The 27,807-nt window shown below is 38.0% G+C and overlaps 2 protein-coding genes across 2 annotated transcripts; one reads left to right on the top strand and one right to left on the bottom strand.

The window, feature by feature from the left end:
• Positions 1–629: 629 nt before the first annotated feature.
• On the bottom strand, positions 630–27,471 carry LOC144439112 (uncharacterized). Its single transcript, XM_078128377.1, has 4 exons — positions 27,345–27,471; positions 18,122–18,247; positions 6,648–6,869; positions 630–1,944 (listed from the first exon to the last, which is right to left on the bottom strand). The coding sequence occupies exons 3-4, from the start codon at positions 6,761–6,763 to the stop codon at positions 759–761; spliced, it is 1,302 nt and encodes a 433-aa protein (XP_077984503.1). The 5' UTR covers positions 6,764–6,869; positions 18,122–18,247; positions 27,345–27,471; the 3' UTR covers positions 630–758.
• Positions 21,011–22,360, top strand: LOC144438692 (zinc finger protein 862-like). Its single transcript, XM_078127837.1, has one exon. It carries the CDS (start codon positions 21,011–21,013, stop codon positions 22,358–22,360), a length of 1,350 nt encoding a protein of 449 aa, XP_077983963.1.
• Positions 27,472–27,807: the final 336 nt, after the last annotated feature.

The following is a 27,807-nucleotide window of genomic DNA, read 5'->3' on the forward strand; positions in this document are numbered from 1 at the left end:
CATACGCACACACACACACACACACACACACACACACACAATTACATGCATTGTTATGTTATGGTTGTTTGATCCATACCTCCAGTAATTGTAATAGGAGAAGCCATCTTGGTTTCTCCCAGGGTGTATGTTTCAAGTTGTTTTCTTTTATAGTAACTATAGTTACACACATTTATAGTTTTCCAACCAAATCTCATATTAGGAGGGAACATTAGTTACATCAACGATTACCACTATTTACTGTTTCCATGGCAACGAATGTGACAACAAGATACCATAAATACCCATTGGAAGACATTGGAATGCATTGTGACCATGTGACTTTGATGTAAAATATCTGAAAAGTTTGTACCGCGACCCCAATTTTTTTTCCCATTCAATCGATTGGCATGATTAGGTTTATCTTTCGTCAAATTATTTCAAAAAGTTAAAACGAGGAAATAGCAAAAAGTTTAAAAAATATTTTTTTTTTTCAAAAAAATATGTCAAAAAGTTTTTCATTTTTGATTGTTAATCTTGAAATAAAACACAAATATTGCTATTATTTGACATGAATGTAAGCACCATATTATTAAGAAAGCAAAATGACCTGAAAAAATTATATTCATCGAAAAACTATATTGCCAGGAATTCATTTATTGACATATGCTTTTTTTGACCGAAACCAGAACAATGAAACTCTAGAGGGCGCCCTCCTTCAAAAACTAGACGGTGGACCCCCAATTTTTTTTCCAAAAATATAAATCTTCCATCATAATCTACCACTGGTACAAATTTGAAAGTGATCCGACGACTTTCAAAGTCGAGGTGCATTTCACCTTAAAGGGACAACGTTTGTGTGTTGTGGTGGTCATCTTGCATTTGTAGACCTCTAGTTTGTCCAAAGCCTCACCCTCTGTCATCGTTGCCTTACTAGTCTTGATTTCACTCTGTGGTGATGCTTCATTGGTATTAGAATCAGAATCAGAATCAGAATCAGAATCAAAGTTAGAATCAAATTCTGTGTCAGTTGAATTTCTATCATCATTCTCAACATTGTAGTCCTTGTCACTCTTCCTATCACAATATCCTAAACTGGAATCAGAATCTAAATCATCAATGCATTCATATTTGCTTTCACAGACTTCATCACCTGGTTCATCACTTGACTCAGTGGCAGATGAATCAATCTCAATCTTAAGACAGTTTAAAGTATTCCCTTGTGTTTTGGTTAGATTTGCAGGAAACTTTACATTATCATGACACTGGTAGTTTGCTTCACTGCCTTCATCAGCTGACTCAGTAGCAGATGAATCAATGCCTGTTTTAAGATGACTGACACCATTTTCCTCTTCATTTTCATGTACTTCTGTTTCACTGTTCAATTCTTGTTTCATCACTATATTTCCTGGAAGCAGACAAACACTTTTATCACTTGAACACTCAACCATCACAGACCCTGATAAATCTACGTCTGTACGTTTCAAACATTTTCCCTCCTGCACGGCTCCATTGTTCACAATTGTTAACTGAAATGGCTGCAATGTACACACATCCGTCGTGATATTTTCAGAACTATATTTCTCATTTTCTGTACATGTTAAATTTTCATCACTTGCTGGACTTGAGAAACCTACATATGTCCCACTTTCTTCATAACACGTTTCTTGTTTGACCATAACACTGTTCAAATGTGATTGCCATGCCAAAGACTCCAGTTTTGGTAAGTTCAGGTCTGTCTCATTAGTTTGCCTACTGTTTTCTTCTGTATTAGTCAACTTTTGTAGACGTGTTTGGTTTTCAACAGTTGGGTTTTTTTTTTCTTCTCTGTTTAACAACACAAGTTTTGGTAAAGGTGCCAGTTTTGGTAAGTCCATGTCTGTCTCAATATTTTGTACAATATTTTCTCCTGTATTAGTCACATGTGTTGGCCTCTCAACAGTTAGAATTCGTTTTCCCCCTCTCCTGTTAAAAAAAGACACAACAACATATGAAATCAAATTTTGGGTTAACATGAAAAAAACAACAACAACAGAATTGTCCATAAAATGACCTTGTATTTAAACCAGAAGATTTGAATTCCGTGGGTTGTTTTTTTATTGGGGGGGGGGGGGGGGGGGTGTGTTCCATGGAAAACCCAATCAGTCTAATCCTAACAAATATTTGACATCAACACATTGACTTTGACAGTTAAATCATACGATTTCATAACTATGCTTGAAAACCAGCTAGAACGATAGTTTATGCTGTGCAAAGAGCAGACACTGCTGTACAATTTGCATATCACTGATGGGATCAGCATCTCATGAACACTTCTTAATCTAAACTCCACGAAGAACATTCCTATCATTCATATTTCAAGCTAATCTGCTCAATAATATTGGAATTATAGATTTTCACCAAAAAGACACATTTGTAGCCCTAATTTGCATATCACTGATGGGATCTTCATGTCATTTACAATTCTTAATCTAAACTCCACTAAGAATGTTCCCATCATATTTCAAGCTAATCTGCCAAATATTAATAATATTGGAATTATAGATTTTCACCAAAGAGACACATTTTTAGCCCTAATTTACATATCACTGATGAGATCGTCATGTCATGAACAATTCTTAATCTACACACCTCTAAGAACATTCCAACCAAATTTCAGATTCATCTGCTAAGTACTTTTGGAATTTAACATTTTTCACCAAAAATCACATTTTTGACCGAAATCACACAGTGGTAACATCATTTTGATTGGAACAATTTTCCAACTAGACACCCAGGGTAAAATATACCCACCAAATATCATGGCAGTCAGTTAAGTTGTTTTTGACTTTAAATTGTTCACACACACACACACACACACACACACACACACACACACACACACACACACACACACACACACACACACACACACACACACACACACACAGACAGACAGACAGACAGACAGACAGACTGACTCACTTTGCCATGCGTATAGCACTACTGAAACTTATCAGTTCAGTTAGTGTAACAAGCAAAAACATCAAAACTATAATTAGACACTGGTAGTGTTGGATATAACCAATGTTAAAGTGAAACATAAATATTGGGTCATTGACAGTGCAACACTTATTTCACTCTCAGACACAAGCCTCAGGCTCCCATGCTATGAAAACTAGACAGTATAAAATTGTCACACTAAAAAAGGTTTGGTTTTGAGCAAAATTTGACAGGACTTTTTCACTAAGGAAATTCCTCCAACAGGATGGTCACAATTTGAGATAACAATATAAAACAAGCCATTGAGAATGACATAGTCCCCGCTATGATTGGGTTTTAAGGAATTATCACTACTCTGATCACGCAACAACACTTGTGAACCTAAATCAAACAGACTTAGATATGTTGTGTCTGCTTGTCGGACATGGAACATGCATACAACAATAAAGGATTGGTCGGGTATGGGGGATCATATCAATATGAAAATGGATATGCAAATGTATGTCATAAAACACTGTCCTGATACCAACTCTGAATGAGATCTGTTCAAGCATGTCTGAGTTATGGCTTTGGACATGGAAAATTCACAAACAAAATGGCTGCCAGGCAGCCATATTGGATCGTATCATAACGAAAATGGATATGCACATGTATGTCATAGAACACTGTCCTAATACCAACTTTGAATGAGATCTGTTCAAGCATGTCTAAGTTATGGCTTTGGACATGAAAATTCACAAACAAAATGGCTGCCAGGCGGCCATATTGGATCGTATCATGACAACAATGAATATGCACATATATGCCATAGAACACTGTCCTAATACCAACTTTGAATGAGATCTGTTTGAGCATGTCTGAGTTATGGCTTTAGACAGGGAAAATTCGCAAACAAATGGCTGCTAGGCGGCCATATTGGATCGTATCATAAAACAAATTGACGTGCATATGTATGCCATAGCATGTTGCCCCTGTACCAAGTTTGAAAAAAATTGGTACAGGCATCTCCAAGAAACGGCTGCGGACGGACGGACGGATGGACGCACGGACGCACGGACGGACGGACGGACGGATGGACGGACGGACAGATGGAACCCAATCCATAAGTCCCCGTTCCGGACTTCGTCCGCGGGCACTAACAAACATAGTTAAGAGTTTATAGTGATTACAATGCCAGACACCGATACTTAAAGGCAGATGTCCACTATATAAAGGGGATTATGGGTAATGTATGCATATGTCACAGCCAGTGACTACAATGTCAAACATAGTTAAGACTTTACAGTGACTACAATGTCAAACATAGTAAAGACTTTACAGTGATTACGATGTCAAACATAGTTAAGACTTTACAGTGACTACAATGTCAAACAGATGGCTAAGACTTTACAGTGACTACAATGTCAAACATAGTTAAGACTTTACAGTGACTACAATGTCAAACATAGACAGTTAAGACTTTACAGTGACTACAATGTCAAACATAGATGGCTAAGACTTTACAGTGACTACAATGTCAAACATAGTTAAGACTTTACAGTGACTACAATGTCAAACATAGTTAAGACTTTACAGTGATTACAATGTCAAACATAGTTAAGACTTTACAGGGATTACAATGTCAAACATAGACAGTTAAGACTTTACAATGATTACAATGTCAATGTCAAACATAGATAGTTAAGAGTTTACAGTGATTACAATGACAAACATAGATGGTTAAAGACTTTACAGTGATTACAATGTCATAGAGTTAAGACTTTACAGTGATTACAATGTCAAACAGAAAGTTAAGACTAGTGATTACAATGTCAAACATAGATGGTTAAGACTTTACAGTGATTACAATGTCAAACATAGAGTTAAGACTTTACAGCGATTACAATGTCAAACATAGAGTTAAGACTTTACAGTGATTACAATGTCAAACAGAAAGTTAAGACTACAGTGATTACAATGTCAAACATAGATGGTTAAGGTGTTTGTGTGGGCTAGGACGTCAGGTGAATTTATCAATAAAACTATGTAAATCCACTCATACATTTTTATTTAGACGCACTGGAGTTGGAACTAGCAAAGGGCATACTGCCAATAAGCAGTAACACAGCCACAAACTTTGACCAACTAAGAGTAATTGACATTTTGCTGGGGAGTCCTGAGTAATACACACGGGGAGTGTGAGACTGAGAGTCTGCCGTAAAGATGTTTTAGTATTTTAAATGCCTGACTGTAAAACGTTGAGTGTCGGCATTTTTGTCAATTGTTATAAATTTAAAGAAGAAAAAAAAACGTTTGATGGATGACAATTTTTTTGTCATCGTGAGCATGTGCTTCTGACAGAATCAGGTGCCCGCAGAAGTCTCGCCCACACTCCGAGTTAAGCATAAGTTCAGAAGTACGGCGTCGATATATTATATACACACGATCTCGTCAAATGATTTTCCTTCCACGTTTTGTTTTCAAAATTCGGTGTCATCTCTGAAAGCAGTCAAACTTAACTAAACTACATGTATTACTATTCACGTCGTATTCGTTTCTAGACTAAGGCAAATATAACACTACCGTGTCACATGGCGAGTATGAGTTCACATCGACACAACTACAAGCGATGTATTTCAAAACAAATGCATGCGGTACAGTGAATACTGATCGAGCCAAGTTTGGTCTCCGTAGCGGTATTATAATCCCAGTATGTCTCTATGATGTTAGTCGATGTCATGACTAGCTGATAGTGCCAACAAATATTGAACATTTTATGAACGGCTTAGATATATTTAAGAGTCGCTTTCCTGAATAAAACAACCATTTTCAGATTGCATGCCGACATGGGCGACACATCAAGTAATCAAAGACACAACAACAAACAAATCCAAAGCAACTGTGTTTATTTATAGCAATCTGCGGGTGGAAATCATGATTTTCCTACTGAATGATCCGTAACACACGTCAATTAAACTGAGGACCTAACTGAAACATTGAAACATTTTAATTTTGCTCACATTGTACATTTGAGTCACCATGGACTATCAAACAGTCAATTTCAGGAACGACGATTTGCATCATAGACCTCATGTTTGCTTGTGCCATGTGTACCGTGCCGTTCACACGTGTGAGCTTACACTGTAGGCAAACTGGCTGTGTCTTTTTGGGCTAATGGAATGCGTATGGCTGTCTGCAGACACAAATTTTTCTATGTAATTTTTATTGAAAATGCGTAAAATACACAAGATCTGCTGTAGTCCGGTGCGTAGTTTCATATTTATATATATATATATATATATATATATATATATATATATATATATATATATATATATATATATATATATATATATATATATATATATATATATATATATATATATATATATATATATATATATATATATATATATATATATATATAACTCGGTGAGTATCAATCTGCTAAGACAGTGCTCTATACCGCAGTGGCAGAGCGTAATAGTTTTGGTAGAACTGGAACTCGAGTGTCTGATGATCGCAATATGCGTGAAACTCCGAGTTACACCCATGAAAGAGTTCCAGTACTACCAAAACTATATATATATATATATATATATATATATATATATATATATATATATATATATAAATATGAAACTACGCACCGGACTACAGCAGATCTTGTGTATTTTACGCATTTTATATATTAATATATATACAACCTTGTGTTGTGCTGCATCTCTGATATATCAGATCCTCCTATTTTATCAACAGGATACAGTGGAAGTGATGACACATTATTAGCTGGTGTACATGTCGTGGGTAGAGTAGGTGACATATTAGCTGGTGTAGATGTCGTGGGTTGAGTAGATGACAAATTAACTGGAGTAGATGTTATGGGTTGATTGGCAGTTGACTGTCCACATGGTTGATGTGCATAACACCTGTAACAATCAATTGGCAATATTAACTGTCTTCAGATCGAGTCCATGGAAAGATAATGGCTGTAAAAGTACTATGGTTAAATATGCACATACATGTAGTCTCTATATCATTAAACATTTGGAGATGAAATGTCCCTTTAGGGAGCCTTCAGTATTTACAGGGGGGGGGGGGGGGATAGAGGGGAGGGTCACATTTTCCAAACCTTTTCTTGGGGGTCATATTTTGCATTACAATATTTGGGGGAAGGTCCCATTTTACAAGCTGAAGTTTTGTGACCAAGTTGAAGATTCAATTACATGTATTGTCAATTTGTTTCGTGTGTTTTGATATGTAAAAGTGAGATGAGCACTCAAACATTTATTTTTACGAGTACTTTACATGCCAAAATACAAAAATAACCAGATTTTAACTGAATGCCTTCTGTAAGGGTAGTCTTGCAATTTCATGATTCATGCAAGAAATTTAGCTCTACATCTGTGATTTTTTCAAGTCCCAGTGAAAGTTAGTTGAGAAAACGTTCAAATACCAGGAAAGCTTGCCATCCTTGACTGCACTTGGCTTTTGTGATCCCCTACATACCCGGGATATGTACACCCATTTCCACGGCAAATAATAAATGAAATTGAAACCCGCATAACATGCATCAGAAAGTTTACTCACTTCATGGTACGGATCATAACAGTTGAAGAACTTTAATACAGTGACGTGATAAGGTATTATTGCCCTACTTTGTCCCTGGGTAAAATGAATACATTCTTGTTTCGATCGAGATTGACCGACGCACCATCTGCTCCAAATCATATACATGGGTGAAAGGTGTGATTTAGTTTTGAATGCCATAGAGAACATGGACAGTGATACATGTACTGACTCAAGTAGTAAGACTGAGTCAGATTAGAGTGACACTGATTATGGCAATACTGAAGGTGAAGGTGATTATGATGACAATGATATCAGGGAACTTTTACAAGTGACCAGATCAGGCAGAGTATGCACAACATGGACAGCATGTATTATATACTAACTAGATTGTGTATGATTATAAGAGAAATGTCACTAGCCAGTCTTTTACTGTTTGTCACTTTATATGTACAAATACTGCTTTCTAATACAGAGTCAAAATCATTTAATTTGTATGTATACATATAATGGGAATATTGATTAACATTCAGTATATGCAATTGTGCCGGGGAGGGTCATGTTTTAAATAAGCGACCTATCGGTCAGAATAGCTCCGCTGTTCTTTTTAATTCTTATTTTGGTAGCAATGTAATAAAGTGGTTAGTGGTTTCATACGATGTCTCACTATAAAACACATTTTACACTGAAAGTTGGTAAAATATTGTACTTTTATACCATAGTCACCATTTTATTAAAATAATTATTGTTATGAAAATTACACAAAATCTCAGAAAAATAATGACTGGGAAATGCGTGCACGCACACACACACACACACACACACACACACACACACACACACACACACACACACACACACACACACACACACACACACACACACACACACACACAGGATTTTTGAGGTTGGCTATAAATAATTCGAGTGTCTTATAGCTTTAACCCTGGAAAATTTTAATAATGAATGAAATAAACTAGGGATCTAAAATAATTTTGAGGCAACTCGAATTTCAATTTTCTAACAAATTTACCAAAAACACTTTCCATAAGCTTAATTTTCAACAACATTCAACTTGTAGTAGAGATAACATCGTCTAATATTTAAATTTACGGAGTGTCTTGTGACTGGCGCCTGTCAGCAGACTCGGCCTATTTTTTTTCATCATTCCATTGTATTTAAACCTTGACATTTCGCAATATTTATAATTCTCAACAAAATATCTCAACATGCTTCACCTCGATCGTACTCAAAGCAACCCCGGTATGATCACTGACATGACTAGAGAGAACCTTTTCAGATTTACATGTAAAACAGGGAAAGATACGCAAAACGTAATGCAAAGTCTGAAGCCAAATTAAAGTTGTAATTATTTTAATCATTTTTACTTGCCAAATATTTGCATTTTGGAAATGGCAAGACATGTTCATGTCGATACATCACAGATAACTAACACTAGTTATCTGTGTTTACATGTAAACTGTCGGCCAATATACACAGTTTGGTCGATTCACTGTACGTATGTACTGCTCTTAACTTCACCCGCACGCCTTTATGGCCTCGGCATGCCTTGCCTTGTCTTCATTCTAGTTCACTGTCACTCCAAATTACACGACAATATAGAATTAATCACAAGTTACATGTTATCTGAAAACATCAAACTTTTATAGTGGGTCTGAAGTGTGATTTTAGTGAGTACCAAGAACTCTCACGTTAACTGGCTGTGTAATATCACCCGGTCGAAAGAGGCCAGCTTCATTTTCGGGTCAAATCAGTCATTTTCTACCGAAAATTCTTGAACGGTCCAGACCGTTACACAACGATCCTACTAAATGTACTTGCCATGATTATTTAAAACACATAAAAATCCACCTTTTTGTGAAATTTGTAAACTTTCCGGTCGGTATTGAGGAAAATATGAGCGAAAAACTGGGTCGAAATTTTAGGGCCTCAAGTATGCGTCCCGAATTCGTCGGAAAATCGGTATTCCTAAATGTAATGCCAAAATTTATTTTGCTGGCACGAAAGAAGAGATGTCAGTTGAGGTTTAGGCGTTTTCAGTATCTAAAATGGGGAACTCTAGTGAAAGTTACGGCGAGTTGAAAATACCAAAAAATAAGGCCTGTGAGCAGCCATTCAAAGTGTCGCTATCTGGAGCATATGAGGATAGATTATATGCAAATGAGGGTATTGCAGACTGGCTGATTATGTAGAAGGGGTGCAAAATTTGGATTTGAAGTTTACAACCCTGTTTTGAACAAACACTTGTCATTTGGGTGCACAATGCGTAGAGTTATGACTATAGCACATATTGCATTGCTTGTTTGACGTCAATAGTGTCTTTTGAAAAGTGGCAGTTTACTTAAAGTCTCGCGGACTGATTTCCAATATGGCGCCGGTCACAATGCTCATTAACATATTCATTTTTTTGTTAAATTACAAAAAAAAAATCATAAAAAATAGAAAAGATGTGCTGACTTGAAATAAACAAATCTGAGTAAGCTACCCTCTGCGCATCAACACACCAGATATCAAAGCAATCTGACAAGTAGTATTTGAGGAGATGATGAAAATATCATTTTTTGAAAAAAATCATAACAAATTGAAAATGGCACAGATCAACTTGGCATGAACAAATCTGAATAGCCTCCCCCCAGGGAACATGCACACCAAATATCGAAGAATTCTGACTGTCACTTTCAGAGAAGATGATGAAAATATAAAAAGTTGACAGACACCAATGATTCACCTATACTCTATACACACCTATACCTAAAGCTACGCTTTTAGCTTTCGTTGACAGCGGAGCTAAAAATGGGACAAAGGGGAGGGTCCCTTTTTACAAATGGAGAATGGGGGAGGGTCATGTTTTTCTTAACAGACCATGTGTGATTTCCTCCCCCCCCCCCCATGTGTGATTTCCTCCGGCCTTCCCCCCCCCCCTCCCTTGTAAATACTGAAGGCTCCCTTACATTTTTACTTTGCCACGATTACCATTCACAGTTATGGGATTATAGTTTACAATGCCAAGGTCCCTGGACCATACCAGCGACTTTAAAAATCCAGTGGTCCTGCTGAAACAATTAGTGCTCCCAGGTCCCCCTAATGTGAAACATTAAATCTTACCTATGAATCTGCATATTCAGATGACTTTTTAACATAGTTATTAACAGTAAGGTAATGGTCCGACGGACCAGACATGGTAAAATTTGTGTGGTCCGCCCAAAAAAATCGCTAGTCCCGGACCCAGGACCAGTGGATTTCTTCACCCCTGTATGGGATACTTCACAATGCCAGAATTACCCATCAAAGTTATGGAATACTTCACAATGCCAGAATTACCCATCAAAGTTATGGGACATTTCACAATGCCAGAATTACCCATCAAAGTTATGGGATACTTCACAACGCCAGAATTACCCATCAAAGTTATGGGACATTTCACAATGCCAGAATTACCCATCAAAGTTATGGAATACTTCACAATGCCAGAATTACCCATCAAAGTTATGGAATACTTCACAATGCCAGAATTACCCATCAAAGTTATGGAATACTTCACAATGCCAGAATTACCCATCAAAGTTATGGGATACTTCTTAATGCCAGAATTACCAATCAAAGTTATGGGATACTTCACAATGCCATCAAAGTTATGGAATACTTCACAATGCCAGGAATACCCATCAAAGTTATGGAATACTTCACAATGCCAGAATTACCCATCAAAGTTATGGAATACTTCACAACGCCATCAAAGTTATGGAATACTTCACAATGCCAGAATTACCCATCAAAGTTATGGAGTACTTCACAACGCCATCAAAGTTATGGAGTACTTCACAATGCCAGAATTACCCATCAAAGTTATGGGATATTTCACAATGCCAGAATTACCCATCAAAGTTATGGAATACTTCACAATGCCAGGAATACCCATCAAAGTTATGGGATATTTCACAATGCCAGAATTACCCATCAAAGTTATGGAGTACTTCACAATGCCAGAATTACCCATCAAAGTTATGGAATACTTCACAATGCCAGGAATACCCATCAAAGTTATGGGATATTTCACAATGCCAGAATTACCCATCAAAGTTATGGAATACTTCACAATGCCAGAATTACCCATCAAAGTTATGGAATACTTCACAATGCCAGAATTACCCATCAAAGTTATGGGATATTTCACAATGCCAGAATTACCCATCAAAGTTATGGAGTTCTTCACAATGCCAGAATTACCCATCAAAGTTATGGAGTACTTCACAATGCCAGAATTACCCATCAAAGTTATGGAATACTTCACAATGCCAGAATTACCCATCAAAGTTATGGAATACTTCACAATGCCAGAATTACCCATCAAAGTTATGGAGTACTTCACAATGCCAGAATTACCCATCAAAGTTATGGGACATTTCACAATGCCAGGAATACCCATCAAAGTTATGGAATATTTCACAATGCCAGGAATACCCATCAAAGTTATGGAATACTTCACAATGCCAGGAATACCCATCAAAGTTATGGAATACTTCACAATGCCAGGAATACCCATCAAAGTTATGGAATACTTCACAATGCCAGAATTACCCATCAAAGTTATGGAGTTCTTCACAATGCCAGAATTACCCATCAAAGTTATGGAATACTTCACAATGCCAGAATTACCCATCAAAGTTATGGAATACTTCACAATGCCAGGAATACCCATCAAAGTTATGGAATACTTCACAATGCCAGGAATACCCATCAAAGTTATGGAATACTTCACAATGCCAGAATTACCCATCAAAGTTATGGAATACTTCACAATGCCAGGAATACCCATCAAAGTTATGGAATACTTCACAATGCCAGGAATACCCATCAAAGTTATGGAATACTTCACAATGCCAGAATTACCCATCAAAGTTATGGGATACTTCACAATGCCAGGAATACCCATCAAAGTTATGGAATACTTCACAATGCCAGAATTACCCATCAAAGTTATGGGATATTTCACAATGCCAGAATTACCCATCAAAGTTATGGGATACTTCACAATGCCAGGAATACCCATCAAAGTTATGGGATACTTCACAATGCCAGGAATACCCATCAAAGTTATGGAATACTTCACAATGCCAGAATTACCCATCAAAGTTATGGGATACTTCACAATGCCAGGAATACCCATCAAAGTTATGGAATACTTCACAATGCCAGAATTACCCATCAAAGTTATGGGATATTTCACAATGCCAGGAATACCCATCAAAGTTATGGAATACTTCACAATGCCAGAATTACCCATCAAAGTTATGGAATACTTCACAATGCCAGGAATACCCATCAAAGTTATGGAATACTTCACAATGCCAGAATTACCCATCAAAGTTATGGAATACTTCACAATGCCAGAATTACCCATCAAAGTTATGGAGTACTTCACAATGCCAGAATTACCCATCAAAGTTATGGAGTACTTCACAATGCCAGAATTACCCATCAAAGTTATGGAGTACTTCACAATGCCAGAATTACCCATCAAAGTTATGGGATATTTCACAATGCCAGAATTACCCATCAAAGTTATGGCATACTTCACAATGCCATCAAAGTTATGGAGTACTTCACAACGCCATCAAAGTTATGGGATACTTCACAATGCCAGAATTACCCATCAAAGTTATGGAATACTTCACAATGCCAGAATTACCCATCAAAGTTATGGGATACTTCACAATGCCAGGAATACCCATCAAAGTTATGGAATACTTCACAACGCCATCAAAGTTATGGAATACTTCACAATGCCAGAATTACCCATCAAAGTTATGGAATACTTCACAACGCCATCAAAGTTATGGGATACTTCACAATGCCAGAATTACCCATCAAAGTTATGGAATACTTCACAATGCCAGAATTACCCATCAAAGTTATGGGATACTTCACAATGCCAGGAATACCCATCAAAGTTATGGAATACTTCACAACGCCATCAAAGTTATGGAATACTTCACAATGCCAGAATTACCCATCAAAGTTATGGAGTACTTCACAACGCCATCAAAGTTATGGGATACTTCACAATGCCAGAATTACCCATCAAAGTTATGGAATACTTCACAACGCCATCAAAGTTATGGAGTACTTCACAACGGCATCAAAGTTATGGAGTACTTCACAATGCCAGAATTACCCATCAAAGTTATGGAATACTTCACAATGCCAGAATTACCCATCAAAGTTATGGAGTACTTCACAATGCCATCAAAGTTATGGAGTACTTCACAACGCCATCAAAGTTATGGAGTACTTCACAATGCCAGAATTACCCATCAAAGTTATGGAATACTTCACAATGCCATCAAAGTTATGGAGTACTTCACAACGCCATCAAAGTTATGGAGTACTTCACAATGCCAGAATTACCCATCAAAGTTATGGAGTACTTCACAATGCCAGAATTACCCATCAAAGTTATGGAGTACTTCACAACGCCATCAAAGTTATGGAATACTTCACAATGCCATCAAAGTTATGGAGTACTTCACAATGCCAGAATTACCCATCAAAGTTATGGAGTACTTCACAATGCCAGAATTACCCATCAAAGTTATGGAGTACTTCACAACGCCATCAAAGTTATGGGATACTTCACAATGCCAGAATTACCCATCAAAGTTATGGGATATTTCACAATGCCAGGAATACCCATCAAAGTTATGGAATACTTCACAATGCCAGAATTACCCATCAAAGTTATGGAGTACTTCACAATGCCAGAATTACCCATCAAAGTTATGGAGTACTTCACAATGCCTGAATTACCCATCAACGTTATGGAATACTTCACAATGCCAGAATTACCCATCAAAGTTATGGAGTTCTTCACAATGCCAGAATTACCCATCAAAGTTATGGAGTACTTCACAATGCCAGAATTACCCATCAAAGTTATGGAGTTCTTCACAATGCCAGAATTACCCATCAAAGTTATGGAGTACTTCACAACGCCATCAAAGTTATGGGATACTTCACAATGCCAGAATTACCCATCAAAGTTATGGGATATTTCACAATGCCAGGAATACCCATCAAAGTTATGGGACATTTCACAATGCCAGGAATACCCATCAAAGTTATGGGACATTTCACAATGCCAGGATTACCCATCAAAGTTATGGAATCCTTCACAATGCCAGGATTACCCATCAAAGTTATGGAATACTTCACAATGCCAGGATTACCCATCAAAGTTATGGGATACTTCACAATGCCAGGATTACCCATCAAAGTTATGGAGTACTTCACAATGCCAGAAATACCATTCAAAGTTATGGGACATTTCACAATGCTAGGATAACCATTCAAGGTTATGGTACATTTCACAATGCCAGGATTACCCATCAAAGTTATGGAGTACTTCACAATGCCACAATTACCATTCAAAGTTATGGGACATTTCACAATGAAAGGATAACCATTCAAGGTTATGGGACATTTCACAATGCCAGGATTACCCATCAAAGTTATGGCATACTTCACAATGCCACAATTACCCATCAAAGTTATGGAGTACTTCACAATGCCAGAATTACCCATCAAAGTTATGGAGTACTTCACAATGCCAGAATTACCAATCAAAGTTATGGGACATTTCACAATGCCAGGATAACCCATCAAAGTTATGGCATACTTCACAATGCCACAATTACCCATCAAAGTCATGGAATCCTTCAGATTGCCACGAATACCCATCAAAGTTATGGAATACTTCACAATGCCAGGATAACCATTTAAGGTTATGGGACATTTCACAATGCCAGAATTACCAATCAAAGTTATGGAGTACTTCACAATGCCAGAATTACCAATCAAAGTTATGGAGTACTTCACAATGCCAGAATTACCCATCAAAGTTATGGAGTACTTCACAATGCCAGAATTACCAATCAAAGTTATGGGACATTTCACAATGCCAGAATTACCCATCAAAGTTATGGAGTACTTCACAATGCCAGAATTACCAATCAAAGTTATGGAGTACTTCACAATGCCACGATTACCCATCAAAGTTATGGGACATTTCACAATGCCAGAATTACCAATCAAAGTTATGGGATATTTCACAATGCCAGAATTACCCATCAAAGTTATGGAGTACTTCACAATGCCAGAATTACCCATCAAAGTTATGGGATATTTCACAATGCCAGAATTACCAATCAAAGTTATGGAGTACTTCACAATGCCAGAATTACCCATCAAAGTTATGGGACATTTCACAATGCCAGAATTACCCATCAAAGTTTTGGGATATTTCACAATGCCAGAATTACCCATCAAAGTTATGGGATACTTCACAATGCCAGAATTACCCATCAAAGTTATGGGATACTTCTTAATGCCAGAATTACCAATCAAAGTTATGGAGTACTTCACAATGCCAGAATTACCCATCAAAGTTATGGAGTACTTCACAATGCCAGAATTACCCATCAAAGTTATGGAGTACTTCACAATGCCAGAATTACCAATCAAAGTTATGGAGTACTTCACAATGCCAGGATTACAATGAAGTCATGGTAGTAGTACTGCTACAATGTAACTAGTAACAGTAACACTATTCCATGTTCCGTGTTGTGAGGTTGTGTTTTGGGGGACGTTTAACATTTATGTCAACCCGGAAGTACATAGACACGAAAATAGACTAAGTGACTTGTACATGTAACAAGTCATTGAGAATGACATAGTCCCCGCTATAATTGTGTCACTACTGTGATCACGCAACAACATTTGTGAACCTAAAACAAACAGATTTAGATATGTTGTGTGTGCTTGTTGGACATGGAACATGCCTACAACAATAAAGGATTGGTTGGGTATGGGGGATCATATCACAATGAAAATGGAGTCTGAGTTATGGCTTTGGACATGGAAAATTCACAAACAAAATGGCTGCCAGGCACCCATATTGGATCGTATCACGACGAAAATGGATATGCACATGTATGTCATAGAACGCTGTCCTAATACCAACTTTGAATGAGATCTGTTCAAGCATGTCTTAGTAATGGCTTTGGACATGGAAAATTCACAAACAAAATGGCTGCCAGGCAGCCATATTGGATCGTATCACAATGAAAATGGATATGCACATGTATGTCATAGAACACTATCCTAATACCAACTTTGAATGAGATCTGTTCAAGCATGTCTGAGTTATGATTTTGGACATGGAAAATTCACAAACAAAATGGCTGCTAGGCGGCCATATTGGATCGTATCATGAAACAAATTGACGTGCATTTGTATGCCATTGTATGTTGCCCCTATGCCAAGTCTGAAAAAAATCGGCCCATGCATCTCCAAGAAACGGCTGCGGACGCACGGACGCACGGACACACGGACAGACAGACCCCAATCCATAAGTCCCCGTCCCGGACTTCGTCCAGCGGGGACTAATAAATAATTCGAAGTACATGTGATAGTTTCTAGGTTTCATTATTATTTCTAATCAGTAAACAGAGTCATTGGATGTGGGATCCCACAGTGAAAAGTTACTGACACTAATTATATTATATTGTATGTCTTTGCTTGAAATTTGTCTCATTCTTCACTGCCACAAGCAAGCAAAACAAATGCAACGCTAAGCTACAAGTACATGTATGTCATCTCAACGATTTGAATGATTGAATGATTTCACATTGTATTGATGTGAGCATGAGATTGGTTCATTAATTTGTCTCCGCCTTTGTTTCATTATGTAAAGATCATATATACTTACAACTTGTATACAAGCTTAGTGTTTTATAATGAAAATTATTGGTGTCAATATGCATACCGTGACGGTATACGTGTACTTTGTTTGTATCTTGTCTAAAACGTGATTCCAGTCATTCTTGCAAGCCAGAGCATATATTTCTGACGACGCAACGTTTTGGACAGTGCCGTAAAGAGGCCTGTGGTTTACGATGATGGTACGTCCCCAGTGTGTACGTTTTCCTCATTTGCTTCAATATCCCCAATGATGAGTGAACCTTTAGAAATACTCACTTGTTTTAATACATGTACGTATAGATGAATACCATCTTTCCAATGAATTGATACATGTATTCATCCTGATCAAGTTGTACAGACATATAAACTGTATACAGTATTTTGTCAATCTGTTCGTCACTGTGCATGCGTTCGGAGAACGAAGGGATGACTGACTACGTATGCAAGTACTTGTAGGACTAGTCCATCACTAGACTATCAGGTTGAACACATGTACTGGATTCATTGGTGGACAATGACAGGGAGGGGGGGGGGGGGGAAGCAATGAGTGGTTTGAATTTGGCGCTCACTGTTTAATAGTATATACTTCTCTATGCGGCAGTGTCCACTCCATGGTGGTACACTAGCTGGACAGACAGTACTTATCTCACTTGTTGTTGATGTTACTTGATTAAATGCGGCCTTTATCAAACATGTTTGACCATAAAACCTAGACTACCATGAAAACAGAGGAAAAAGTAACAAAAATTGAGCCATTCTCAATTTTTCTTGTCATAACAAACATCTTAGGGTAATACAAATCAAACCGATTCTAATTTTTCTGATGCATTACCTGGATTCAGATTCCAATGAGTTTGAAATGTCAACAACTTCAGGAGTTCCAATTTTCCTTTTTTTACTTGAAGTGGACAGAATACATGTACCAATACAAGCAGATCTTCTTGGGTGTGCATAATACCTGTTAGAGGAAAGATAAATGGTAAACATTCTTATTACATTTTACAGTATTTTTACCACAGGGGACGGACTTCCATTTGCAACCATCGCAGATTACAGTATATCTCATTTACCACAGGAACAGACTTCCATTTGCAACCATCACATGTTATAATTACATCTCATTCACCACAGGGGATGGACTTCCATTTGCAACCATTACATGTTATAATACATGTACATCTCATTTACCACAGGGGACGGACTTCCATTTGCAACCATCACAGATTATATATATATATCATTTATTTGTTGTGTTGTCATTCATCAATATGTTGTCACATGGTATGATTCATTTTAATACTGTTCCACACTAAATGACATCCCCACTCAACGGTTTTTAAACTGCTACCCACTCAACAGTTTTTGAACTGTTACCCACTCAACAGTTTTGAACTTACCCACCCAACAGTTTTTAAACTGCCAGTGCTATCCACCCAACAGTTTTTAAACTGCCAGTGCTATCCACCCAGCAGTTTTTAAACTGCCAGTGCTACCCACCCAACAGTTTTTAAACTGCCAGTGCTACCCACCCAACAGTTTTTAAACTGCCAGAGCTACCCACCCAACAGTTTTTAAACTGCCAGTGCTACCCACCCAACAGTTTTTAAACTGCCAGTGCTACCCACCCAACAGTTTTTAAACTGCCAGTGCTACCCACTCAACAGTTTTTGAAGTGCTACTTGCTCAATAGTTTTTCAACTTTTACCCACCCAACAGTTTTTGAACTGCTACCCTCTCAACAGTTTTTAAACTGTTACCCACCCAACAGTTTTTAAACTGTAACCCTCTCAACAGTTTCTGAACTGTTACCTGCTCAAAAATTGTTTACCTTTGACATCTTAGCACATGCACTCATGGTATTTCACAGCTTTATCACTTTCATGGCTTCCTCAGTTGTGAGTTGCAGAGTTAGCACTTGGATTTTTAAACCAATAGCCACAATCTTCATTTGTGGTGAAAAATACACAATTTTTTTTAAGCCACAGAGGCATCTTATTATGGCCACACAGTCTACATTTGCTATGTGAATAGAAACAAGATTGGCATGGACACACAGTATCACTACAGTTTGTAACAAGTAGTTTTATTTCAGTATACATGAATAGTTCAACTTACAGCTCATATTTATTTGTCATTAGTAATGGTTTTTTGGACATATGCTTCACTGGGAAGGCGTCATAAACAGGGGACATATGGAGCTTATTGTTATCAAATGTTCGGTTATCGTTGCTTTGAAGTTGTGGAACACGACATTGAGTCACAGTTCTCAGTTGTAATTATGAGCTAAATCTCTTAGTGCAGTCATATTTGAATATGACCCAAGGTATGGAAAAAGTATAAACAGTTTCATGTGCCCCATGGCCATTTCCTGATGTGGAGAGTACATCTTGGGTAGTTTAGAAACTACGTGCTATTATCATTATCTATCCACATGATTGGTTACTTATTAACAGACTGATTAGACAAGGTTTGCATCAATACAAGAATATGACGGCCATTTACATGAAGCATCTTCCATTCATGATCAAATAGGCCACATTGGTGGACGGTCTCTGCTGAAAACTTCACTCAGATAAATTCATACCGCCACGTCACTATTTCATTCTTACTAAAACTTCAACTTTCTTTTTGAGCATCACTACTAGATTGAATGTATTACGTGAATTTAATGTTCACTACATGCTCTCAGAGGGTTGGGTGAACATGGTTTTACACGTAAATGCTAAGGCATCGCATCGTTCAAGAATAAACGAATCTCTAGGTGTATACCAAATTAAGTTCTCTTCAGCAATATAAATTTCCACCAAACGCAATTACAACTGTGTCTCTGTCAAGTTGAAAGTTAACGCTGTCGTTCATATCATGGAAGCTGGAAATGCAGTTTGTGTACTGTACCAGTGTTTTATTTAAGGCCGGTAAGCCGGTAAATGTTACCAGGGTTCCCCAACCATTTTACCGAAGTTCCCCTGGGCATAGATAATAAGGGAAATTCTCTGCTTAGTATGTCAAAATGAGGCGGAGGCTTTGATTATATCACTAGACACAAGTCAGCCGGCCACTCAATTTTCAAAATGTAGTTGTAATAAAGAATGCATACTTTGTCAACATTCACTTTGACGCAACGACAATGTTGCAATTTTGTTGCCATTGAATTGCAATTTTACGTGATAGCTAGCATAACTCCCTCCTAAACATTGCGTCAGACGCAGAGATGTGGCGGGAGAAAATGACAACGAAGTAAGACGACTGTGAGACCGCTTGTCACTTCAACAAATATGCCACGTTCATAAGACCAATCGATGGAAGGATCGAAGGTTTTTTCCAAAAGGGTGAATTTTCTGGTAATGATACCCCACCAACTACAGTGTCGAGAACAGAAGATCACGATGCTGACGTCAGTGCCTCGTGTCAAAATGATGGACAAACTACCCCTATTACTCCTACGATTGGCGACTCTGATGGTGAACCGATTCAAAAGAAACGGAAACAATTGCACTGTTTTCAAAATGGATGGCTTGTCGACAAGACGCTTTGTTACGATGAATCGGTCGATCTATTCTGGCTTAGATATGATGACACTACCGGGATGTACTGTTACCTGTGACGTTTGACAGAGAGTGCTACCGGTGCAAATTTGGCTGATTTGGTTCAAACGAGATTGCAACGAGACAACATTGGTCTCAGTCAAATAAAATTTGTTGGATCAGACGGTGCAGCAAATATGACTGGCCAGAAGTCGGGATTCGTCGCCCAACTTCGTAAACAAAATGCACATGTCGTTGGCATATGGTGCATTAATCACAGGCTCGCTCTTTCCATAGGAGACACGGTGAAGTCGTTGAAATGGCTCAAACACCATGAGGGTACTGTCCAGCAAATAAATAAATTGTTTGAGTATTCACCAGAAAAGACGAGGAAATTAGAACTCATATCCACTCAGTATGAATCAATGCTGTCTGAGGGCAAGAGTAAGAAGTTTGTCCGACCTGCCGCAACGCGCTGGACATCACATGAACGTGCCAATGATGCAATCTACCACGGATACAAAGTACTGTTACAGACTTTGTACTATTTCACTGAAGAAGCAAGAATACGGGACGCTACTGCAGCAGGACTATACTCATTTTGCCGTCAGTATATGTTCATCGGTATAGTTTACATTCTGCAGACTGTACTTCCGATAATAGGAAGACTCGCTCGACTTTGGCAGAAAGACATACTGATTTTCAGTGAAGTGAAACCTTACACCCGCACGGCTATTGATAAATTGAGTGAACTCAAACGAACCTGCGAGCCTTTGAATCAACTGCGAGCAGAGTTTGAGGGTGGAAGATTTAGCGACGGACAAGTTCAGTTTACCCACAAGAACGAGGAGGGATTAGATATATTTTACGACAAACTGCTCACTGAGCTATGTAGTAATTTAGAAGCTCGTCTTTCTTTGATGCCGTTACTTGAGGCATTTGAATTATTCGACCCATGTCGTTTTCCCGGTGTTGACGACAAACAGTATGGGAAGGATGATATTTCCCTTCTCTGCCAACAGTTTGCTATAGACGAAGAGAAGACTCAAGATGAGTGGTGTAATTTTCGGTACAAATTTGACTCCCCACCGATGTCGACGTTGAGTACAGCTGGCGATGTTTGCCAAGTTATCATGAAACAGAGAAACGCGATCGAAGATGAATACCCCAACTTGTGTAAACTAGCTGAACTTGCTCTACTTGTCCCTATGTCTAATGCGTGGCCAGAACGCGGAGCATCGTGTTTGAAGAGAATTAAGTCACGACTACGCAATCGAATGAAGGGAGACTTGCTACAGGCAATTATGACAATTGATTTGCATAAGGCTAATGACGACGTAATCACTGATGCCGTAACAACATGGCGAAACAAACCAAGACGCCATGTGTTTGGACCTGCACGCCGCCAGGACATTCATGAAACTACAATCGGTGATATATCAGAACTTCCTGATGAGCTTAGTGTTCGTTTTCATGAGCTTAGGAACTTAATTTGCTATGATGAACCAGATTGTGATGAGGACGATGTGTGTGGAAAGGACCAGTAATATTTGTACTCAAAATTGTAGTAAAATAACATGGTACAAGGACACAAAAACAATGACATTTGTACTCAAAATAATGTAGTCAAAACATGGTACAAGGACACAAAAACAATCACACAAGTGAGATGAGTGAAACACTACCTGTGATATGCAAAGAATATAGACTAGTATTTACAGTAAACAAATGACTGGTCAGATTAGAGCATGTGAAACTTGTAAGAGAATGTATACCTATGACTGTACAAAAAGTGCATTGATTGTTATATTATATATTTACTTTAATTTTCTTGAAATAAATCTTCAAAAATGAGAAAAGAAGACACTTGTGTTCTAAACATTCATTTTAATTTTTAATGGGGAGGGAGGGGGGCAGTGTGTATATATATTTATTTATGATGATTGAGTATCTTATTATTTATTTGTTTGTATGTACTAGTAATATATATATTATGTGTGTGTGTGTGTGTGTGTGTGGTGAAATTGTAGGAATCAATATTTTATAGTAATTTCAAATTAGATTTACTACATATGTCATCTACTGGGATCTAGAAATTCTAAAATTTCCTACTACGAGAGGGGGGACACCCCCCTCTTGTACTCTACCCCCGCGCTTCGCTCTGCGAAGCGAGGCGCTGTGCTATGCACAGCGCATTCATGTTACCTATGTTCCCCATGAATTTACCTATGTTCCCCATCCTTAAATAAAACACTGTGTACCATAGTGTACTATGGCCCAACTCCGAGAAGGGCCGGAGCATATATTTCCAGAGAGTGATTACAATGGAAAATCGAAAGCCCAGAAAGATAACATTAAATCAATCTATAAAATATTGTTGCATATAAATGTTGTTGTAACATTTTGGAAGTACAAGGTGTATATGCGTATATGATTTGCGGAAGAATGACATGGACAGCATGCCTGTAAACATTGTATTGTAATGTATTTTGTGTACATCTGAAATACATGTAGTGTGTATGCAAATTGGTACTGGGATTTTGACGCTAATGTTGGGGAGAACGCATCCCAGGGAGTGCATCATAAAAAAGTTCCCGTTGGAAAAATCGTGGAATGATACGATCACAAATAGGGTGGGCGAGGCACCCCAAACTTTCATTGACAACAGCAAATTATTCAATTGCCACCATGGCGACAACATTATCATTTTCTTTTCACCAAGTAGGAATTTTATTCACATTTTGCAACTGTGGCGAGCACTAGCCTAACTCTGGAGTTGTAGACATTGTACTGCAAAGAATTCCAGATTTTTGCATTTATCTGAAGAATGACTTGCCACCCATGTTCAGCAAAGGATTCAAAATGTACAAAGACAATTACCTAGACCTCCATTGATATTTTACAGGTCACTACCAAGTTGAATGAATGTCAATGGCTGGAAAAACACAATGGCTTGACCTGTTCAAGCATGTCTGAGTTATGGCTTTGGACATGGAAAATTCGCAAACAAAATGGCTGCCAGGCAGCCATATTGGATCGTATCAAGACGAAAATGAATATGCACATGTATGTCATAGAACACTGTCCTAATACCAACTTTGAATGAGATCTGTTCAAGCATGTCTGAGTTATGGCTTTGGACATGGAAAATTCGCAAACAAAATGGCTGCCAGGCAGCCAAATTGGATCGTATCAAGACGAAAATGGATATGCACATGTATGTCATAGAACACTGTCCTAATACCAACTTTGAATGAGATCTGTTCAAGCATGTCTGAGTTATGGCTTTGGACATGGAAAATTCGCAAACAAAATGGCTGCCAGGCAGCCATTTTGGATCGTATCAAGACGAAAATGGATATGCACATGTATGTCATAGAACACTGTCCTAATACCAACTTTGAATGAGATCTGTTCAAGCATGTCTGAGTTATGGCTTTGGACATGGAAAATTTGCTAATAAATGGATGCCAGGCGGCCATATTGGATCGTATCACGACAACAATGAATATGCACATGTTTGTCATAGAACACTGTCCTAATACCAACTTTGAATGAGATCTGTTCAAGCATGTCTGAGTTATGGCTTTGGACATGAAAATTCACAAACAAAATGGCTGCTAGGCAGCCATATTGGATTGTATCACGACAACAATGAATATGCACATGTATGTCATAGAACACTGTCCTAATACCACCTTTGAATGAGATCTGTTGAAGCATGCCTGAGTTATGGCTTTAGACAGGGAAAATTTGCAAACAAAATGGCTGCTACACGGCCATATTGGATCGTATCATGAAACAAATTGACATGCATATATATGCCATTGTATGTTCCCCCTGTACCAAGTTTGAAAAAATCGGTCCAGGCATCTCCAAGAAACGGCTCTGGATGGACGGACGGACGGACGGACGGACAGACAGAACCCAATCCATAAGTCCCCGTCCCGGACTTCGTCCGGCGGGGACTAAAAAGAAGATCAAGGTGGGGTATTTAAGTAATGCAAACTCACCAGAAAACATTTTTTTTTCTTGGCCTTAAAAAACACCTACCGTGAGATCTATGCTACAACTTTCTATAAAAACTTCCCATTATTACATGTGTGGTTGGCCGTAGAGATCGCACCTGCTGGCAATCATGCTGGAGATTTTGCCGACATAACTTCATACGATCTCTTCACTATTTCAAAATTAAAATCTTGTGTTTACTTCATTATACTCCAGTGCCCAAGCAGCCAAGGAAGTTGCCGGTGAAATCATTTCTTTTCTCCAGCTAGTAAACCAGGTAAGCCAGTAAGCAAGCTCAGTGATGGAAAGAATGAACAACCCGCTAATCTCAACAGGACAACAGGCAACGTTTCAAATGTGGTGGCTTGAAAAGTTCAATTGTCACAGTCTGGAAAATCTAAAGATGTAAAATTTGTACGATGGCTTGAACAATTGGAGTGGATAAACATCCATACCAGTGAAGACAGCAAGTACCTAATAGATCATGAAGGCAGTATTTACTGTATGGTGTCGATATTGTACATTCTCTAAAGGGAAGTCTAATTTCGCTTTGGAATGGGGAAAATTGGACTCCATTTCACAATTCGGTTGTGAATTCAAAGACTGTGATTTAGCAAAACCAGCGGCGGCAAGTCCCTTGGTGAAAGCCCTTGGCATGGCAAGTACTTATAGAGTGATACAAAAATAGCAGAATTGAAAATAAAGATAAATATTGCCTATCTGATAGCCAAACAAGAACTGCCATTTTTACTATTACCAAGTTAATGCTACTGCTCAGAAAAAATGGTATCGGTATTAAATCCAACCTATGAGAACACCTAAGAGAAATGCCCAGAGATGATTGGAACAATTGCTGGACAAATTGGGCATGACTTGGCTGAAGATATAAGAAACAAAACTATATATAATTCTATTTTGATTGACGGTGACACTGATAGAATAATACAATATCACTTCACTGTATTAAAGTTGTTAAACTGTTACAATGCTTACCATGAAGTATGTAAACTTTCTGATGCATAATTATAGGAATGTTATGTGGATGGGTTTGAATTGCGTTTATTATTTTCCATGGTAACAGGTGTGCACATCCTGGGTATGTAGGGGATCACGAAAGCCGAGTGAAGTTGAGGATGGCAAGCTTTCCTGTGCTGAGAATAGGAGGCGAGCATTTAAACAACATTTTTGATAACTACAATGTAACTTTCACTGGGACTTGAAAAATCACAAATATTGAGCTAAACTTCTTGCATAAATCATGAAATTGCAAGACTTACACTTACGGAAGGCATTCAGTTTATATATGCAATTTACCTGATTTCATAAGAACAGAGATGTGGGACTTTCCTATATAATCAGCAGTAGTTATGGTATCATACTTTTGTTGTTGTGCTAATAATGTTTATACACAGTATTTTATAATTTAATGACAATAGTGTCTTAATCATCCTCTAACAAAGATATTTGGTGTAAGTTCTGAAGCACCCTAAATTTACACCTCAAAGGTGAAGGAATATCAAAGTCTATATAAACTGTCATTTAACTGTTCTATTATCTATTATCATGTATTTTATCATTCCCTAGATTTAAGCAAAGAGTTTTATATATGACGACAATTATGTTTTCTGCTTGTTGCAAATCAAACTATAGGCAGTGCAATTGTCTTGTTTGTCATATGGCAACCACGGAACAAGGATGTTAGACTTTGCTAAATTCTTGGTAGTTGTCAAGGTAACATATTTTGGAGGTAATAGTGATTTCTGTGTGCAGATTAACATTTATTACCAACAAAATATGTACACATTTGATGTAAACAAATAAAATCATATATAAACCAATAACGAAACATACTATTTAGTATTGATTAATGTTTGCCCGAGTCCTCAATATCATGTTAGAAAAAGTGTGTTAACTTTCTTGTACCAGTTTTCAGGTCTGTCATCACATATTTACTTTTTTGTGAGACTCTTAACAAAGAGTTTGATAGATGGAAACCTTACATTATTTTCAGCTTAAAGCTGTCCTGCAAAACATGATGCAAATCTCCAGGTTTCCATTGCTGAACTATACAGGAAGATGACAGGTGATTTTGGCTCAAAATATGGACATTGTCATGGTAACATTCATATTTTTTGGAAGAATGGTTCTTGTATGCCGGCTGATACCTGTCACCACAAAATGTATAAATGTTCAACCTAAACATGATATACAAACCAAACACATAGTACCTGTGTGTCATTCAAACAAATGTTGGTAGTAGATAAAATGACCCCCCCCCCCCCCCCACCCCCACCCCCAGTTAAAAATCATGCCGGGCCTCTTAATACCAATACGTTGAGATCTATGACTGAGCTAGTTGTTGTCTACTATGAAAATTAGCGTAGTCACAGATCGGCCTCATGGACAAGCTAGCTCAAGGACCCTCGATCGTGAACTTACCCAATCCATCACTGGGCCAAACTATCTCACAGAACCACGTGTAAATCCCGATGTGCGGTCAAAACAACGTGTGCATAAACTTACCAGTCGATCAGGAATTTTGCAACGTCTCGATTAGTTTTTAAGGAGCAGTCTCTACCGATTGCTTTCCATCGGTGAATCTCCCCCGAACATTAATTTTCCCCTCGTTTTCCCGTATCCGGGCAAGTTTTTGCGCAGATGGCGATAGCCTTGGCCGCGGCATCCCTGATCGTAAACACTGGCGCGATAAATAAGACGTGTGGTCTAACTAACTGTTTACAACTTTGGCGCAGGCGCAGTCTCCTTTGACATGTCACTGACCTCAAACATCCACCTGTATTCCTGCTTTACGTTTAAGTTAAAACGTTTTCATTTGAAACCTTCTCTTTAAACATTTTATAAATGTGTGGAAGATATGATCACTAGGCAGAGGATCCTAATAAACGACGATTTATAAGTATGTTCTACATGAATCAGTGTGTGGCACCCCCGTACCTTCATTCTCGAATAGAAAGCGCCAACTAAC

The sequence above is a fragment of the Glandiceps talaboti genome, chromosome 8 (assembly GCF_964340395.1).
Source record: "Glandiceps talaboti chromosome 8, keGlaTala1.1, whole genome shotgun sequence".
Lineage (NCBI taxonomy): Eukaryota > Metazoa > Hemichordata > Enteropneusta > Spengelidae > Glandiceps > Glandiceps talaboti.